Here is a 17,523-nt window from a genome sequence, read left to right on the forward strand (position 1 = left end):
ATGTGTCTAATGCTTAGTGATTTAAATATATGGATATAAGAGAATCATTATCTTTATTTTACTCAGATTTCTGGATTAAACTGTAAATAGCTTTTCCTTTTAACCTTCTGGTAGTGGTATACAAAATGATAATAGACTCTAGTTGTATAAATTCGGCTGGTGCTGTCCCACTAACATAAAACACATTTGAAAAAGAAATACAGATAATCTGGGGCTTCTGTGATATGTAATCAGTTGATCAAGCACGTTCCATGCTATTGTGGTATAAGTATAAAAATGCAACAGGTTTAAATTTAAGTAAAGAGAATTTTGTGTTTCTTTGCTGAAGATGGTCTTTTATCCAGGAAAGCAAATCCACTGTATTCTAAAGCTGGAAATGTCAGGAGACTAGTCAGGATGGCAACAGTTCTCTTGCTCCATAAAACATACATTTCACGCAACAAACACAAATGCTAACCAGAGGATTGGTACATTCCAAAGTGTACTGGCCTCCAAGCCAATGGGATTAGCAGTTGGCCTGCATCCTTCTTTTTCCATTACTTATTGTAAGTTATCAATGAGCAGATCTTTGGACTTGAGGATTAACTTCGCGAACATATTTCTCATTACTCCATCTTTCCTCCCACTTCCCTTTACCCAGTATAAAAAAAAATATTTAGCCCTTTCCAAAGGTATAACTCTCCAAAAGGAATCTATAATAGCAGGGGATATTTTTAACTCTTTAGATAATTTATTTCAGCTATATCTTTAATTTCCAAGTAAAATTTCTCTCAAAAGTGCATGCCCAGAATAATTTTCAGCACAGCAATAATTCTTGAACAAAGAAAACGGGTATCTTGGAATTAACTGGATTTGCTCATGTCTGTATTTATTCATCATCTTTCTATATTGATTTTTTGACTTATTACATCATTTTGTTTGTTTATAAGTTAGGCTCCAGAGAACCCAATAACCCTATTAAAAAATATGGTAGAGAGCTAAACAAATGATTCTCAACTGAGGAATACCAAATGGCTGAGAAGCACCTAAAAAAATGTTCAACATACTTAGTCATCAGGGAAATGAAAATCAAAACAGCCCTGAGATTCCACCTCAAACCAGTCAGAATGGCTAAGATCAAAAACTCAGGTGACAGCAGATGCTGGCGAGGATGTGCAGAAAGAGGAACACTCCTCCATTTTTGGTGGGATTGCAGGCTGTGATTTCCACTCTGGAAATCAGTTTGGTGGTTCCTCAGAAAATTGGACATAGTACTACCAGAGGAGGCAACAATACCACTCCTGGACATATACCCAGAAGATGTTCCAACATGTAATAAGGACACATGCTCCACTATGTTCATAGCAGCCTTATTTATAATAGCCAGAAGCTGGAAAGAACCCAGATGTCCCTCAACAGAGGAATGGATACAGAAAATGTGGTACATTTACACAATGGAGTACTATACAGCTATTAAAAACAATGAATTTGTGAAATTCTTAGATAAATGGATGGATCTGGAGGATATCATCCCTAGTGAGGTAACCCAATCACAAAAGAACACATATGATATGCACTCACTGATAAGTGGATATTAGCCCAGAAGCTCAGAATCCCCAAGCTACAATTCACAAAACACATGAAACGCATGAAGAAGGAAGACCAAATTGTGAATACTTTGATCCTTCTGAGAAGCGGGAACAAAATACCCATGGAAGAAGTTTCAGAGACAAAGTGTGAAGCAGAGACTGAAGCAATGGCTATCCAGAGACTGGCCCATCTGTGGATCCATCCCATATACAACCACCAAACCCAGAGACTATTGCAGATGCCAACAAGAGCTTGCTGACAGGAGCCTGATATAGCTCTCTCCTGAGAGGCTCTGCCAGTGCCTGACAAATACAGATTTGGATGCTAACAGCCATCCATTGGACTGAGCACAGGGTCCCCAAAATGAAGGAGCTAGAGAAAAGACCCCAGGAGTTGAAGGGGTTTGCAGCCCCATAGGAGGAACAACATTATGAACTAACCAGTACCTCCAGAACTCCCTGGACTAAAGCACCAACCAAAGAAAACACATGGTGGGACTCATGACTCTAGCTGCATATGTAGCAGAGAATGTCCTAATTGGTCATCCATGGGAGGAGAGGCCCTTGGTCCTGTGAAGGTTCTATGCTCCAGTATAGGGAATGCCAAGGAAGCAGGAGTGGGTAGGTTGGTGAGCTGGGGGAGGGGGGAGAGGATACAGAGTTTTCAGAGGGAAAACTAGGAAAGGGGATAACATTTGAAATGTAAATAAAGAAAATATCAAATTAAAAAAGAAAAAATATAAGTTGGTGTTTTGATTTTAAAAACTCTTGAAAATTTACATTCAGTTAAGTGTTCATAAAGTTACACTTTTACAGCTTTTTATGTGGTTTGTGATTTGTTCAATGATATGCAAAATTTTCAAGTGACAGAGATAAGTAAACATTTTCCTTTAGACAATAGTGCTAACTTTTGTGTAAATTTTATGATACTATTTAAATAAAATTTTAAGCATCAGTAAGAATAAAATAAAAAGCTTTCCTAAAGAAAAACTTTTAAAAATAGGGATTATCTTCCATTTGTCTTTAAAGTTATATATAGTATAGTATAGTATATTTTCCTTTTTTAGTTCATATTTATATCAATACATTTACATAACTTAAGAGATAGCCCATGAGGATATGTTAATCTCCACCAAGAACATTGTATAGCTGGGTATCTGTAGTGCCATAATCCGTCAAAATAATGGCAGTGAAATCAGAGCCTACCATAGGACTAGTTTTCATCAATGGCAGAAGGCCACAATGAAAATTATTCAGTGTTATAGATATATTTGGTAAATATGATTTAAAAATGAAAATAAGGAAATGGAAAGTCGATAGAGCTTTGCTGTGGTTAGTGATGGCAACATTAATACTTGTTTCTTTTGGACTTAGAGAGATAATAATCTTAAATTCTCTATTTTAATGTAATATCTGGCAAAAATGCAGGAACTTACTAACATAGGCAATGTACAGTCATCTATAGATTTAACATCATTGTATGCTAATTATGTCCTGCTTTAGTAAAATACAAAACTCACAAATATTTTGTTTTGTGTTTCACTATGAATTTCTATGTTAAATATAAGTTTAGAATTACAAAAGTTTCAAAAATTACATTGTTGGTAAGCCACTGTAAAAGTATAGCAAAATCCAGTGGTGTAAACTCTTGTCAAGGAGAATCTAGGGGCAGGTGGCGTAGGCCTCACCCATCAGCTACCCACCATCAGTACCAACCAGTGTCCAAATTGGCGTCTGAGGCCCTATTGTCTCTTTCACCAAGTCAAAGGGGAGAACAAACGGTAGAGCAAAGGCCCAGTCCAATCCCTTAATTAGCAAGACCTAGAAATGTCACACCCACTTCCATTCGCATCCCAGTGAACACTGCTCAGCACAGGTCTGCAGTGATTGAGTGAAGCTGGTTTTAGCAGACTCTGCTTGGTGGAGCAGCTGATAATGGTATCTCATTGCCTTAGAAATCTGACATTGATTTCTCTTGTGACATTTCATATTTAAGGTAAATTGTGACATGATAATCGGCATACTGCAACCAGGCTATTTCAATTTTTGAAATATTTGTAAACCTTGATTTAGGTTTTTGTTTGTTTGTTTGTTTGTTGTTATTGCTGTTGTTTTTCGAAACAGGGTTTTTCTGTGTAGCCCTAGCCGTCCTGGAACTCACTCTGTAGACCAGGCTGGCCTCGAACTCAGAAATCCACCTGCCTCTGTCTCCCAAGTGCTGTGATTAAAGGTGTGTGCCACCACTGCCCAGCTTGATTCAGTTTTGTAAAGTGCTTTTGCTTTATATGCTAGGAGTTGCATGTATCTGCTTGACATTATTCTGGGTTAATTAGTGTAGAATGTATTTCTAATCCTGAACTTGGCATCATAGATGAAGTATATTGATGCAAATGGAATTGATATAATAATAAATATTACCATTGTGTTTTATAGCTTATATAAAGGTACATGATTTTCTATCTGGGTATATTATAGCAAACATAAACTACTGTTAGACATTCTTTTATCTTCACATTTTCATGGCATAATTTAAACATCTTTTGTGATTATATTGATTGGCCTAAAATGTTCTTAAACATGTCCTACTTCAGCATTATCCAATAGAACTTTTCTGTGATGATGGAATATTCTGGAACTGTATCACCTAGTATCATATTACCACCTATGTGAGGTTTTTGGATCATTTGCATTATGACTGATGTGATATAGAAATGGAATTTTAATCCTAATTATGCTTTGACGTATTTAAATACCCAGTTTTGATTAGCACTCACTACATGGAGTACACAAATCCATTCACTCCCTGCTCCATCTACTGATTTATTTCAGCTGCATCTCTTTCTTTGCATCATATTACTTCCTAAACATCTTCTCAGGCATTTAACTACTCAATATTTATGTATTGAGTGTTTTCTCTTTTGGGTAAGAAAGTTTTATTTTGTTTGTGTTTAGCTTTAGACAGTCTAGCAATGACAAAAATACTTTATTGCTCAGGCCAAAAATAATTGTATTTTTTACAAGAATAATGCGGAGTATACTTAGAGTCTAATTATGACCACTTTATAGATGCATAAAATGACACACCACAAGTTAATAGGCTTCTGCCTGACATCAAATATCCAATAAATGATGGTGCTGGGATGTATGTAAACCTGAGGCAGGCGGGCTTCACATACGAGGCTCTCATTCCAGTATTTACCATCTCATCATTCTGGAGAGTGGGTTTTTATGAGTGGTTCTCTTTATTCAAAACTCATCACAGATGGGCCTTTCTGAGAACATCATTTGTGTATTCATAATGCAGGAAAATATATTGCTTTTGGCAAGGAGAACGGGGAAAAGGGAGCTGTAGTGATCAGATTGAACTCGGGCTAATCATCATCTCTGTGTTAAAATTACTTAGAGGCATATTGTCCATAATTAAGTCATCTTACTCACTAATATTACAGAAGAAGAGATACCTTTACGTGACATAACATCTGTCATTTTAAGCATGCCCCCAAGTCTTATTTTTCAGATTGCTCATAAAATTTCTCATTCTCTAGAGAAATGTGATCTCTAAGAAATAAATGTCTCCGTCAAGTCACAAGTAATATGAGCACATGATGAAAAAAATTGGAATGGCTGAGTCTCAGATGGGATATTGCAGTATTATAAAATTGATTTTATTCCCTGGTATTTAAGTTCTCATGGTCATTTTAGGATTTAGCTTCTGGATATAAAGGGAAGGTTATGATACCTTTTAGGGAGGCGGGAAGTAAAGGGCTTTGGTCAGGAAACAGGAGAATACTTTTTTTTTCACAGGAAATTCTTTATCATAAAATGCTAATGTTGGTGTTCTTGTCTTTATGTCTATGCATTCTTTAGCTATGAGGATAACAGACCCTTCATCAAGTAAGAATGACCTGAATGGCTGATAAATTGCATTTATCAGTGTGGTCCCATGAACCAGCTGTCAGATCAGTACTGAGAAACCACTAGAGCTTCTGTCATTCACATTGAGGCAGAAGAGCAAACTGTGCAGGAGACACTGGCATACAGCGTACATGCAGAATACCGCAAGTGTATTGCCAGGAAAGAAAAAAGAATCCCACCTCACCTCTGTTGATGGGATATCTATTACGTGATCGTAGTGCCTCAGTACCAGCACTTCTCTGTGGTACAGACTTGTCTTTCACGGACATCTCCTCCGATAGTGGTGTTCTTTCATGCTGCATATATCCAAATTTCAGTTGCTCATTCCACTATCATTCATATTAAAGTATTTTGTGACTTAGTAGTGTACCTTTTTAACAATGATATGGATATGAAACCACCCAGTTACAATTAGTATTAATGACTACCTATATTAACTATATATATAAAAGGGGGAAAGGAACTATTAAAGATTCAATATTACACGTGTAAACTTTTCCCTTTGAAATCTGACACCTGTATCATAACAAATATTCTCATTGCTTATGCATACATTGAAATTTTTTGAAGCAAAGTGACAAGTCTGTACCAGTCTAACAAGTAGATAGTAACAAGATAATGGTCACGATTGGGTATTTGCTTAAAACATTCAAACCGATTTGTCCTGCAAGGATCAACTGAGACTGGCCACCTGTGGGCCACGTCGCTGGAGACTTTCAGTTTGTTCTTCTGGTGAAGAGTCCTTTGTTTCCATTTCCTGACCCCCTCACTCTCACTGCTTCATGCTTTTGCTTATTTTAATCTTTGGAAATCAGAGCTCACTGCAGTTCTAGATCATTTAACCCTTCGATCCATTGTTTGCTTTCTACTGGATAATGGCTGACTTTAGTATTTTGTGACATCGTTTGGTCTCTAAATCTAAGTAGATACTTTCTCCGTATTTAATGATGATCCTTTCCATCTATTTTTCCTTTTTCTGATATCTGTAAGAACCTGAGAGCTATCGTTTGTATGTTTCCACATTTTGGAATTCAATTGTGAAATAAGTATTAACATTTAAGGTGTTTTCTAATTCATATAAGCAAATGTGCCAAATGCAAGAGCAAACCTCCCTCATTCAACAATGTTGACGGTTTATACAGCAAACCTGATTCATTTAGTGGGCATCTGAATTTGAAATACAATGCCTGAATTGTGTGAAAGAAAAATAGCTATATTTATAAACCATTTTAATATGCCTCTGGGACCATGCCTTAAAACCTTTTAAAAAAATAATTAAATTCAGATTATGGTGACTTATGTATTTTTCCCTCTTTGTTTTGCTGAGAATCAATCCCCCCAAATATTTCCTCCTTGGACAACAAAGATGAAAGATAATAGAGTACTGAGAAGAAATGTAAACTTGCTGTGTTCAAGGAAGGGATTCTGGGAAAGTAAGGGGCGGGACTATGAATGTGTCTTGGAGAGATCTTGGATGCTCTCCATCCTGTTCTCCATTCTACTTGCAACTTGAGAAGGATTCCATTTGCAGTTATTAGGGGCCCATCTATCAGAATAGTTCATCTTATGTTTCCAGCAAATGTGTAGCATGACTACAAATGTATGAGCTCCTGTCACCAATTTATTACCATTATAACATGGCATCTTGGAGGAAATGAGGCAAATGGAGTAAAGGTGGCTGCTCACCTTTCCTGGTGTATGACTCCATGCATAGCACTCCATCCCCATTCTCAGCTTCATCCTCTTCCCTGAGTTTGCACACACTTCTAAGAGAGGAAGATATCCTAAGCCTATTAAGATCCTAAAGGCCCGATTTTGAAAACTTAGGCCAGCATGATCTAGAAGAGAGTACCCGAAGGCTAAAAGGTTGTGTCCACTAGAATGGAGCTTTCTCTTCTAACTTACTGTATCCACGTGTCAATAAACACCTTTAAGTAAGTGCTTCAGCTGGGTGAGTTTAGCTCAAACATGTAATCTCAGCCCTCACAGTGCAGAGTGGGCAGATCTCAGATTTCAAGTGCAGCCTGGTCTACAGAGCAAGTTGCAGGATAGTCAGGGCTACACAGAGAAACCTTTTCACAAAACAAAATGTTTCCAATACTGGTTGTTTCTAGTCAGAGTTGTTTTTTCCCTGCCAAAAAAAATATATTAATTTTACTAGAAAAGAAAGGAACTTTGGCAAAAGCGGTATACAAATATATTAGATGAAGCACTGAAAGATTGGTTGCATTCAAACAGATGTACCAAGTAGTCTGGTGAAGACTAATGGATCTTTAAAGACTTTTCTCCTTTCCCATTCACTGTAATTACATATCCATACCATTTGCATATGTATTGCAAACACATGAATAATTTATGGCACGAATCTGCTTTTGCTTAAATGAATTTCTGTGTTCATAACATTTTCATCCACGTATCTCTCCTCAAGTTTGAACTTGTAGTCCCCATCACAATCTTTAAGCTCTTAGACTACTTGTCTCACATTTTTGTCAGTAAAACCTACCATAGCTTCCTCTGACATAGTTCTTCAGTGTCAGTAGCATTGATAGGACACGGTTTTGTTCACCCAGGACTCATTGTTTGCTAACCCTGCTTTTCTCTTCTCTCCACAGGTCATGGGTTATAGGTGCAATAGCTCTGCTCTGCCTCTTAGGATTGACCTGGGCCTTTGGACTCATGTATATTAATGAAAGCACAGTCATCATGGCGTATCTCTTCACCATTTTCAATTCTCTACAGGGAATGTTTATATTCATTTTCCACTGTGTTCTACAGAAGAAGGTAAGCTATCGTTTTTCAAGATCAGATGTCATGAATCTCATGATAGTAAAAGACACCTACTGAATTTGCATGTAGCATTGGCATGATATTTTTTTAAACAAATGAAATATATACTCTACTTCCTCAAAAACAAACATATTTCTATAATTTACCTTTACTAGGAATGATACCATATATACAAAGTAAAAATATATGAGAGAAAAATAAAAATATATGAGTTGAAAAAGCAGTATTGAAATTACTGAAAACACATTTTATTATCTGCACAGTGCTCAAAACATATCTTCTTGTAGGTTTTTGTGTATACCTACAGGGAGAAAAATGAAAGTTGTATTTTAGAAAGTAATTTCTCAAAGTAAATCTTGGAATAGGCTAATTTCCTGATTTCATGTATTGATAAGCAAATAAAATAATTCATTAAAAAAGTCACTTGTATCCCTATTCTGGTTTCCATAATTGAACTCTAGAATTAACCACCAGGGTCTAGCATCAAAGTCCCCAAAGGTTAAAAGGACACATCTTTCCATAAGAGTCTTCAAGTTCAAAGCAAGTAAAATTAAATATCTCCACCTGCATGTTTGAAAATCTGGTTATGAAACTGATAATTTCCTGATATCCATCTTTCAGAATTAACCATGGAATTAGTAATAAAGCTACTTTTAGTAATTACATATTTTGTTTCATATGCTAATTAAATATTTTGCTTCATATACTAATTAAATATTTTGTTTTGGAAAACAGCAGAAATGAGGACTAATTTTGTCTAAGAATACTTTAATCTAGACTAAAAATCAAAGCGCCATCTAAAACAGACATTAAGATTCATGTCCACTTCTTAAGAAGGACAAGAATAAAACAATTTTTATTGAGTTTCAATTTTAGCTGATAGTAAATGTCTACAATGTTTTCCTATGGTCACAAATATGGGATAGAGGAATAATGACTCACCTATTAGAAAGGATGAGTTTTATGCTGATGGAGTCAAATTCACCTCTAAGACAGGCTAGAATTAGATGAGTAAAGTCTATCAAATGAGAATATTCTCAGAATTTCAGTAGTTCAACTCACTGTATGTTATTTTTCACCCACTAACCCATTTGATGAAATACCCCACAAAGGCACTCAGCTAAAAAAGGCTTAGCAAGTCCTTGACACATAATTTTGTTTTCATGGGTGATGATACCCAGCAGATAATCTGGGAAGGAAATAGAATCTTGTAGAAACCATCTGGAGGTGGCTTGTATCACTTCTACTCTCTTTCCATAAGACACGACGCCACAGATGGTACCAATTAAACTTCTAGGGACACTGGGAAAGACAGTTTAGCTTGTAGCACATATACCCAGAAGTAGAGCAACTGGGTATGGCCACCAGATAGTAATTAGCTGCACTTGATGGGTTTAAAGAGGAAGAGACAGGCGAATGGTAAGGAAAAAGATAGAAAGAGGTGTCAGAGGAATAGAAAGAGAATCAAGACCACACATTAAATTAAAGGCAGGAGAAAGCCTGAAAGCATGGTCATTAGCATTTTAATGAATATGAGGGAAGTTGGGGAGGCTAAATTCTCTGAAAGATAAGTAAATTTGGAAAGAAGAAAGCCATAATGGATTCTAAGAGAAACAGAAAGATGGTCATCAAATCAGGAGGCTAAGGGGAAAGGTATAAATGTCCTTAGGAATCAGGGACCATGGTAAATAGTAACAGGATCTTGATGGATAGCAAATTGGAATTCATACTTATCTGTCATCTTTACTTCATACATTAGAAGAATTTGAAGACATAGATATTTTAAATATTAATGTTAATATAGAAACTACCTACTGAACAGTAAAGCTAGCTTTTATACTTTATAAATAAACTCATTTGATTGTATTTTATTAGCAAATCTTTATAGCATACTCAATTATTACCTTTATTTTCTAACTTTACATAAAGACATGACTGAAATAAATAAAAAATGTTTTTAACTAATGTATCTGAGAACCCATAGCCAAGTATAGGGTTCTAATTATAATTATCATATCTACCAAATCAGATTTTAGATAATATGTATCAAACTAGTGTGCTTTCCTTTAGACAGAACTCAGGAAATTAGGGCTCCTGGAGCAAATTCACTTAGCTCCCTTTTATATTCCAATAAACTGATTATGATTATTATATCTTAAGTGTGTATGCTTAAAATTTAAGGTATATACATAGTAATGAGTCTTGTCTCAAAATCTTAGAAGTATTGACTTAGTCTGTGTTCTGTTACTGTAACAGAATATCCAGACTATATAATTATAAAGGATTGAGTTTTCTTTATTACTTCCTTCTGGAATTAAGGTGTTGTACTTGTGTGGTCTTTTTCTTCCTTTGTAAATGGTAGAAAGCGTCCTATGACAAGCTGGTAAAAGCAGCTAGCAGCCTTGTCTTTCTCTTCCCAGAGAGCAACTATTGTCACCCCAGGACCTCATTTAATCTCAATTACTTTTCAGAGACCCAACCTCCAATAACATTACCATGTTAATTTGGGGATTAAGTTTTCAACAAATGAACTTTCCAGGGGACAAATTCACACTAAAGTATTGAGTATAGGGTACTTAATGTATTTTTTATATTTACTAATCTATGATTGGAAACAATGTATCTTCATGTATATAATAAATTATAATTTTTCTTTCCATTTAAAGAAATGGTGGCATTTTTATTTAGTGTCAAGAGTATGTCTCAGGATCAGCAAGTGGAGAAATTTTCTTACAAAAAGCCAAAGGAAGGCTTTGTTTTTGTGGAAATATGTTTAAAATTCTTTAAAAATTTTCAGAGTAAACTTTTATCAATACAACTTTGATCTTGCAATTGCTTATGTATTTTGGTTAAAAATAAATACATAATACCCAGTTTGGGGATTTTTATATTTAAAAAGTTAACTTTTTGATTGATTGAACTCTCAAATAGGAATTAAACTACTTGAGTTAAAATTCACTTTCTAATATAGATTTTATACCCTCAGTGTTTCTAGGATTATTTATTATTATTTGAGAGTTTGGAAAAAGTATTTCATTTGTAAAATCTATTCTCTTTCCTGCATTTATACTCCAGATTGCATCACACTGAGATAAACTAGCATCCTCAGATGACATATGACGTGAAATAGATTAGATGTTTCATGGACATGGCCCATGTTGATTTTTTTCGTTAAGAAGTATGCTGACCATTTTAAATTATATCAGAGCAAGAAGGCGTTGGCACACTGACTCCTGTGGCAGTCCAGCTGGCATGGGCTTTGCCAGCATGGTTCCTCTAGGTTTGCTGGTTGTTTACAAAAACCAGTGCAGAATATTCAGTCTTTGTCATAAAATGAAAATAGTTTACCATGCACTTCTATGGCTTTATCTTGCCGTGCTTTTTTGGTAACTAGAGAAGGAATACTTCTCCAAATTTCTCTTTTCTCCCATTTTCTTTCTATTACAATATTTGTTCCAATAAAAATAATTAGTATAGATTAATGGAAAACAATCATTGGCTGGGTGCACTGGACCAAGAAAGTGAGATTAGAGGACATCAGCTTTTAAAGATGCTTCCGAACTTTAGGACAGATAGCCAAACTATTCTATAACACTTATCTTTGTTTAAGAATTACTTTTAAGGCTTCTTAAGTCTTAATCAAATTGCCACATTATTATGAGGATAAGCAATGCCCAGCAGATATTGATTATTTAATAACCATTCTATTAAGATGTTTCTTCATTTATCACACACAGAACAGACTGCTGCCTTCTCTTACCTTTCTCAACCTTATATTTTCAACAGAATAATTCTAAGCTATCTTTTTAGAGCTTTCTCATAACTATCTTGATAAGCCTTGCTTGGGACCCACCACCCATGCCCAGCAGGGCCTCTTGTTCTGTGTTTGATTTCACCCTGTCTCTGTCATTGTTCATTATGAGTAGGTGAGAATGCTGGCCGCACATTAAGCAAGTGTTCTGACATCTAAGCTATGTCCTTTTCTTCGAGTATACTCCTGTTTGTACTATTTTTTTTTCTCCTTATTGTGACAAAATAAATGTCAAAGAACCATAAGGTAGAAGCACATATTTGGGCTCACAGTTTGCTATGAGTAGCACTTCTGGAAGTAAAGGCATGATGCGAGTGGGCGGGTGGGAGTATAAGACACCTGGCCACACTATACCAAGTCCTCAGTCAGGAAGCAGAGAGCAATGCATGCTGGTGGGGTCGATATTTTATTATAAACAGTCTGGTCCTCAGCCTGTGGTATGGTACTTATTGTTTATCTTCATCATGGCTCATCCCTCCTCATTTAAGTCTTTCAGGAATAGATTGCCAAGGAAGTGTTTGGGTGTGTTCACCTGATTTTAAATCCAATCACATTGACACTGAAGATAAAATTTGTACCATTCTTATCACATATGAACATTCAAACAAAATGGGCCTTTCCAAGAAACCAGAATTTGTTGTGAAACAGTAATGAATGCAGTATCACATCACTGTGGACACTTATGCATGTACACTAAATATCATAAAGTATCTTTTGCTGTATTGTTTTATATATATATATATATCTGGGGATATGACTTCTTTTCATATACTTTGATCAGTTAAACCTGCAGTAATAAAAATTTTAAACAAGTCACAGGTTTACCCCAAACTTCTTGATATTTTATCAACCTTGTAAACACAAATTATGGCTATTTATCTTTACTTTCTCCTTACGTTTATATTATGGATTAAGAATTTATTCATCTGGGAGGGGGCGGCACACACCTTAAATCCCACCACTTGGGAGGCAAAGGCAGGCAGATCTCTGAATTTGAGGTCAGCCTGGTCTATAAAGTGAGTTCTAGGAGTAGCTGTATTTCTGTGTAATTATTAATACATTTTTTGCAAACATATTAAAGTATTTTGAATTTTTCCTCTAAATATTCTAATTCTAACTTTAAAAGAAAAACACAAATATTGATAAAAAATGCTTAGTCCAGCTCAGGTTTTGTTTTGTTTTGTTTTGTTTGTCCTGTCTTTAAATATTAAATCGTGTCCCTTTCTCTTCTCTCTGGACTCCTCTTTTCTCTACCTTACTCTTTAAAACTTTCTCATAGATTTCTATCTAAAGAACAGTACTGACAATACTGTTGAACCAATAATTCACTATATATACAATTAGTAAAGCTAAAAACTGTCTTGAACTTTAAAGTATCTGGTCTCTTTGAATTATGAAGTAAAAGGCCTAGGTATTACTGATGCCTTGGAAGTATGTGTATTTACAAAGTTTCCAGGAGTGTGAAATTTAAATTTGGCACCTTGAATCTAACAATTTTGCACTGGAAAATATAGATGATTAACCTTTTTGTTTATGTGGTGCTAGGAAGTAATTATGTTCCTGCAAACAAACGTTACAAGTTATTCCTTACTTCCTATCTGAAATGGACAAAGCTCTAACAGAACTTAACATTTCATTGGCTAGGTACGGAAAGAGTATGGGAAATGCCTTCGCACGCATTGCTGTAGTGGGAAAAGCACGGAGAGTTCGATTGGCTCAGGGAAAACATCTGGTTCTCGAACTCCAGGACGGTACTCCACAGGCTCGCAGGTAAATAAAGACAACTGGCTCCCTGACCTGAAATAACTCTTTCTTGTGATCAGTTTTGAGTTGCTGCTCTTTGTGATCACCCTTATCGCAAGTGTTTGCCACGTCAAGGGTTTGGCTTTAGTGTGATTGGCAGGAAATACAGAATGTGGGTGGGCTTATAAAGCTCCTCTCTGACTTTAGGGCTGTCCTGAGGTGATGCATGGTGAGAAAGAGAAATTCAGTTTGCTTCAAGAATAGCGCCTTTTTTGTATGTTACACATCCTCCAGTATATGGCCCAACACCGATTTAATGGATGGGCAGCGCTAATTAGACTCAGTGAAGTCAGAGGGTCACATTGTGGAAAATCAAGGAGAAGTTGGAGCAGGAAGTGAGTAGAGAGTAGATCTAGTCAAAATGTACTGTACACTTGCACGGAATTCTCAAAGGATAGATTTAAATGAAAGTTTTGTTTATGAAATGTACAGTCTAAAACAACTACTGATGACATAAGAATGGCCTATTGAACTGAAATTTGATCCTCAAATTTGAAAATCGATCCTCAAATTTCTTGAATGTTGAATAGATATAATAATTCTCCGTTACGTACTGAACAAATATATAAATAATATATGGGAGTAGAAAGATGGCTCCACAGATAAAAGCACTGACTACCGTTACAGAGGACTCAGGTCTGATTCCCAACATCCACAGGTGGTTCACAGTCCCAAGAGATCTAAAACTCTTTTCTTACCCTTGTAATCACGGTACACATGTGGTGTGCAGGCATATATGAAGCCCAAACACTCATATCCATGAAGTAAAAATATTAAATAGTAGAGTAGGAAAATATGGCATGTTTAGTAAAAACTGTAGTTCCCACAATGTTATTCATTTAAAACTTGAAGTGCAGTGAAGAACACCACGGAACCGCCATCGGCACCAGTGATCGGTGCCAGTTTCCTCAGGCCAGTAGGAGATACTGCTAAATTGTCCCTGACCAAGAACACTTTCTGAGGTTTTAGGTGAAGTGTTTGCTGTCTCCTCAGATTACACTGTAGTATTCTGTGGGTTTTAGTGAATTTGTGTCAAGACTGGCAGACTAATCTTCCACAGTTTAGTTGAAAATATGATTATGTCTAGATTGTTCTGAGGAAGGCTTAAAGTAAGGAGGTAAGTACAGTTTAAATGAAGATTTCAATTTTTTACCTTTTTTTGTACTGCTTTCACACTAAGGCCCTTACACATGCCAGAATGAGCAGTGATCAGTCCCCTCCAAGCTGCTGACCCCAAAATGCCATGTATCATTGGATATATGTATGTATATAACAAATCTTTATAAATTAAGTTAACACAAACAATTACTTTTATATCTTAACAAAATCAATTCTTTATACTTGTAAAAATTCATTTTTACATATCTGGAACATATCTGGCTATGTTAACCACATCAACTGATTATAGACCCACAGGCCTAGTTAGCATGGGAACTCACAAATCTAATTTGCCCATAAACACTATCTTTAAATGTAATGGACTTTTATTATGTTTTGCCAATAAGACTATAATCCTATTATCAATCTAATGTAATGCCTACTTAATTTTAACAAGTATCCTATAACTTTCAAAATGTATCAGACTATCTTAAATATCTTAATAACCCCAAATCATAAGACTTAGTCCAAGCACACAGAGTCATCACTAGCACTTCAAGTTTAATGTCACATTCATAACTTTCTGTGGTTTCAGAGTTTCACATTAGGGTTGGAGGATATATTCACTTAGGTCGGCAGAGACCTGCGGGTTTGGACTTTTCAGTCTGTGTATCAGACACTTGAATTTGAACATAAGAATAAGGGTAAATCAGGATGATGCTTTAATCAAAGTCCCCATCTTGTTAATAGTGATTATCTCTCTCTGATAACTTCTGCTACACTTTCTTTTTGTAAGAACAGTTTCACTAGCTTTTAAATAGAAATGACTGAGTCTGCACATTCTCTGCTTGATGGGACCTTGCCTGCCTTCCACATTAGTATCTCCTTACCTATATGTATAGGTACCTAACTGTATAGCCATTTGATTGATTGACAAATATCATTAGTGAAAATACAGTGTTTGAGAATCTCAGTTGGGTTACAACAGACTCATGAGATATTTACTAATACCTTTGAAGATCGAGTTTAGGCAATGCAGTTCAAGAAACTGTTAGACTTCATGAAAGAGAACACTATAGTTTGAACATAACTCTTACCATTTGCCAGCTGTAGTAAAAAATTATTCTCGTTGCTTCTTTCCTCTTATTTGATAGATAGGTTTTATTATGTTTTCCATAAGCTGATACCCTATTTCCTCATCTTTCTAAGAGCTAGGATTGCTGGGACTCACCCTTTCTTTTAGTCAGAACAAGGTTTGAATATGATCGACTCAGTTTCTCCATGTGTAAAATGGGGACAAAATTAATAATTTCTTAGGTTGTCATGATTAAACTAATGTCTGCAAAACTTAGAACAGTTGGAGGTTCTCAATAAGTTGGTGGCTCCTGTCATTTATTAATGTTACTATTTTAGGGTAGAATACATATATTTCAAGCTGCATTTTCTTCACCTTTGCAGTTTTTAGTGTAGTTCTATATTCTTTTTATACATCATAAATATCAATTTTTATTAATTATGACAATAAGATCCTACATATATTTTAATTACTTATACCATGTCTGATTAAAACAAATCACCACCACCACCACCACCACTACAACAACAACAACAACAAATAGTGGTTAGAGAGATGGCTCAGCACTTAACTGCTGTCCCAGAGAACCTGGGTTTGATGTACCCACATGGCATCTAAGAGCCGTCTCTAACTATTTTCCCAGTGGATCTGATTCCTCCTCCTTGCATCTATAGACACAGCATGTGGTACACTGACATTCATGCAGGCAAAACACCCGTTAAAATAAAGGTTAATCAGTATAATTTTAAAAGCAAATATGTTTCAAAATTAATTGTGACTTTTTATATGAATTTGTTAAATTTTTCAGCATTGTAAAAGAAAAAGACGAAAAGATTCTGACATATGAATGAAAATATTACATCAGAGAACCTCTAAAATAATATCTGTAAATTATACTTTTGAATTTAGAAATACTGAGTACTTCTAATATACTGTCATAAAATTTTCAGATTCTGGGGATAAAATGACTAAAAGATAACAGATAATTTCCCTTATATTCTAGAACTTGAATTTATTTGAAAAGAGCAAAAGCATCTCAGATCAGGTTTTGAAAGCTTCTGGGAAGAGAAGTAATGTGATATTGTGAAGACCCCAGGTGACCCCACAGATTCAGTCATGGAGAAAGATTGCACTTTGGGTTTTTGGTTTGTTTTGGTTGGTTTGTTTTTGGAGGTTGATGGTCATGTCAACATCTGAAGAGCATTCTCAGTCAGAGAAGGGGTTTCAGGAAGCTACAGTTCAGGAAGAATGAAGACTTAGTATGAGAAGCCTGAGGCCAAGAACACCAGCAAACTCAGGAGCAGAAGGGAGATCATTAGCTAGCTAACCAAGTTCTCTGAGACTGAGTGAACCCGTCATGGTAAGGATGGAGAGGAAGCTTTCAAAAAGGCCAAGCGATACATCCCCAAAGTACTGGTGAGATGATGCAAATTTAAATTTTATTGTGATTATTTCAGAAAGATGAA

At 35.7% G+C, this 17,523-nt stretch overlaps 1 protein-coding gene across 23 annotated transcripts in view; it reads left to right on the forward strand.

The window, feature by feature from the left end:
• Adgrl3 (adhesion G protein-coupled receptor L3) overlaps positions 1–17,523 on the forward strand; it is a 762,557-nt gene that overhangs the window by 690,089 nt on the left and 54,945 nt on the right. For 16 of the 23 annotated variants that reach the window (XM_029477382.1, XM_029477372.1, XM_029477362.1 and 13 more), the window contains 3 exons: positions 5,436–5,462; positions 8,096–8,264; positions 13,726–13,851. In XM_029477382.1, coding sequence (XP_029333242.1) covers positions 5,436–5,462; positions 8,096–8,264; positions 13,726–13,851 — 322 coding nt within the window. The remainder of the gene's footprint in view (positions 1–5,435; positions 5,463–8,095; positions 8,265–13,725; positions 13,852–17,523) is intronic. The other 7 variants (XM_029477368.1, XM_021162045.2, XM_029477374.1 and 4 more) reach the window with 1 other exon arrangement.

This window comes from Mus caroli, chromosome 5, assembly GCF_900094665.2.
Source record: "Mus caroli chromosome 5, CAROLI_EIJ_v1.1, whole genome shotgun sequence".
Classification (NCBI taxonomy): Eukaryota; Metazoa; Chordata; class Mammalia; order Rodentia; family Muridae; genus Mus; species Mus caroli.